The 1,922-nt window shown below is 38.8% G+C and overlaps 1 protein-coding gene across 1 annotated transcript; it reads left to right on the top strand.

Moving 5' to 3' along the window:
- Positions 1–448: 448 nt before the first annotated feature.
- Positions 449–1,585, top strand: LOC145008896 (uncharacterized). The gene is made up of 3 exons (XM_078967526.1): positions 449–571; positions 674–1,229; positions 1,290–1,585. The coding sequence occupies exons 1-3, from the start codon at positions 449–451 to the stop codon at positions 1,583–1,585; spliced, it is 975 nt and encodes a 324-aa protein (XP_078823652.1).
- Positions 1,586–1,922: the final 337 nt, after the last annotated feature.

A 1,922-nucleotide genomic window follows, 5' to 3' on the forward strand; every position in this document is an offset into this window, starting at 1 on the left:
GTTCAACTATTCATGCCGAGGGAGCGTGGAGGAAGCAGCGGACTTCATTACTTACGACTCAATCACTTATCTACCATCGGCAACAAACATATATAAAACCCAATTTGAAAGCTCATTCAATCTCTCTATCTGGAAATGTCGTCACTAATGGTATTCCAAACTTCGATTAATTCTCTCTCACTGGAGATGGCACTGAGGAGATCGGGACTAAGTTGTAGCAGGTGCGCCTTTTCAAGGTTTTTAATTTCTATTTGTGTTCATCCCTTCTAGATGTGATGTCACATGTCTAAGTGTTCGATATAGGGGATTTAAGTTATCAAGTTTTGATTTCATGTTTATTTTGATTACATGTATCAGGTAGAAAAATCTTTTTTTTTTTTTGTTTACTGGATCCTAGTTTCAGGTCATCAAATCTGATTTCTTGTTCGTCAGTTGGTTGTGAAGCAAAATGGGAAATCCCTTTACCCCGTGTGATTTTGATGGAGGACTAAATCTGGGAAACAAAAGTGAGAGCAATGGTTGGATTTTCATATTGAGAGAGTTATATATCTCCTTCGTTTCTGATTTGCAGGTGTGGTAAAAGAAAAGAAACAAGTTAGATCAGTAGGTGGACTTTTCAGAAATCAATCACATTTGTTTGAGAACGTCTCCTCTATCTGCTGATTTGTTTTAGGGGAATGATTCTTTTATGCATGCTTTTTCTCCATCTCGTGGAACTTCGGGAGGTATTCTAGCTGTTTGGAACACAGATTTAATTTCTCAGAAACGGGTGATTATTAGTGATTGGTTTGTTTCTGTTGAGGCTGTTTGGACGCGGTTGGGTTTGGATGTTATGTTTATTGTTATTTATGCGCCCCAAGGGGTTGTTTGTAAAAGGATGTTGTGGGCTAATATTTTAGAGATGGTTGTTTCTTTTCCGGGAGTGTGTATTCTTATGGGCGATTTTAAAGAAGTTCGGGATGCGTCGGAGCGATTGGGGTCTCGTTTTAATTCGTTGACTGCTACGTATTTTAATGATTTTATAGAATATGCTGATTCGGTGGATGTTCCTTTAGGAGGGCCACGATTTACTTGGAGCGATAGATGGGGTTCGAAATTTAGCAAACTCGATAGATTTCTTATCACGGAGGGTTTATTGCATAATTTTCCTCATATAACGGGTTTGGTTTTGGAAACGAATTTACCAGATCATCATCCAATTATTTTGATAGAGCAACCTGTAGATTACGGTCCTACTCCTTTTCGGATTTTTCACTCTTGATTTGAATTAGATGATTTTGATGGGATAGTTCGTGGTTCTTGGTCGCAATCGGTGGTTGGGTTGGTGGATATGAACCCTTGGGTTATTTTTAAGAAGAAACTTCAGTTTCTAAAATCTAATATGAGGGTGTGGAATTCTACTTCTCGACTCCAGCTGTCTAACAAGAGGAAAGAGTTACACGTTAAGATCGATGCCCTAGATGGGAGTCTTATGAATGATGCTAGTTCGACTCTTTTGAGAGAGCAACGAGTCACTCTTTTAAAGGAGTTGGCGAATCTGAAGCATCTTTCTCAAATTGATCTTACGCAAAAAGTGAAGATCTAGTGGAACATAGAGGGAGATGAGAATTCAAGTTTTTTTCATAGTATCCTCAATCATAAACGACGATAACTTACAATTCGCGGTTTATTGATCGATGAGGTGTGGGTGGTTGAGCCGAATCGAGTGAAAGAGGAATTTCATTGTTATTTTGAGTCTATGTTCTCAAAGCAGAGTGGGTGGAGATCTTAGACGGAAGCCACGTTGTTTAATACTCTTTATTTTACGTAAGTCCAACATATTGAGGCACCTTTTACTCGTGAGGAAATCAAAAGGGCTGTTTGCGATTGTGGTTCTTCAAAAGCTCTAAGACCTGATGGTTTTACATTTGGTTTCCTCAAGC

This window comes from Lactuca saligna, chromosome 1 (genome assembly GCF_052625555.1).
Source record: "Lactuca saligna cultivar CGN05327 chromosome 1, ASM5262555v1, whole genome shotgun sequence".
Classification (NCBI taxonomy): domain Eukaryota; kingdom Viridiplantae; phylum Streptophyta; class Magnoliopsida; order Asterales; family Asteraceae; genus Lactuca; species Lactuca saligna.

Excerpts from the sequence above, each read along its gene's own strand:
- LOC145008896 (XM_078967526.1), top strand. The coding sequence starts at position 449 with ATGGGAAATCCCTTTACCCCGTGTGATTTTGATGGAGGACTAAATCTG. Across the intron at positions 572-673 it reads CCTTCGTTTCTGATTTGCAG|GGGAATGATTCTTTTATGCA; the intron begins GTGTGGTAAAAG and ends GATTTGTTTTAG. Across the intron at positions 1,230-1,289 it reads AGAGCAACCTGTAGATTACG|TTCGTGGTTCTTGGTCGCAA; the intron begins GTCCTACTCCTT and ends TTGATGGGATAG.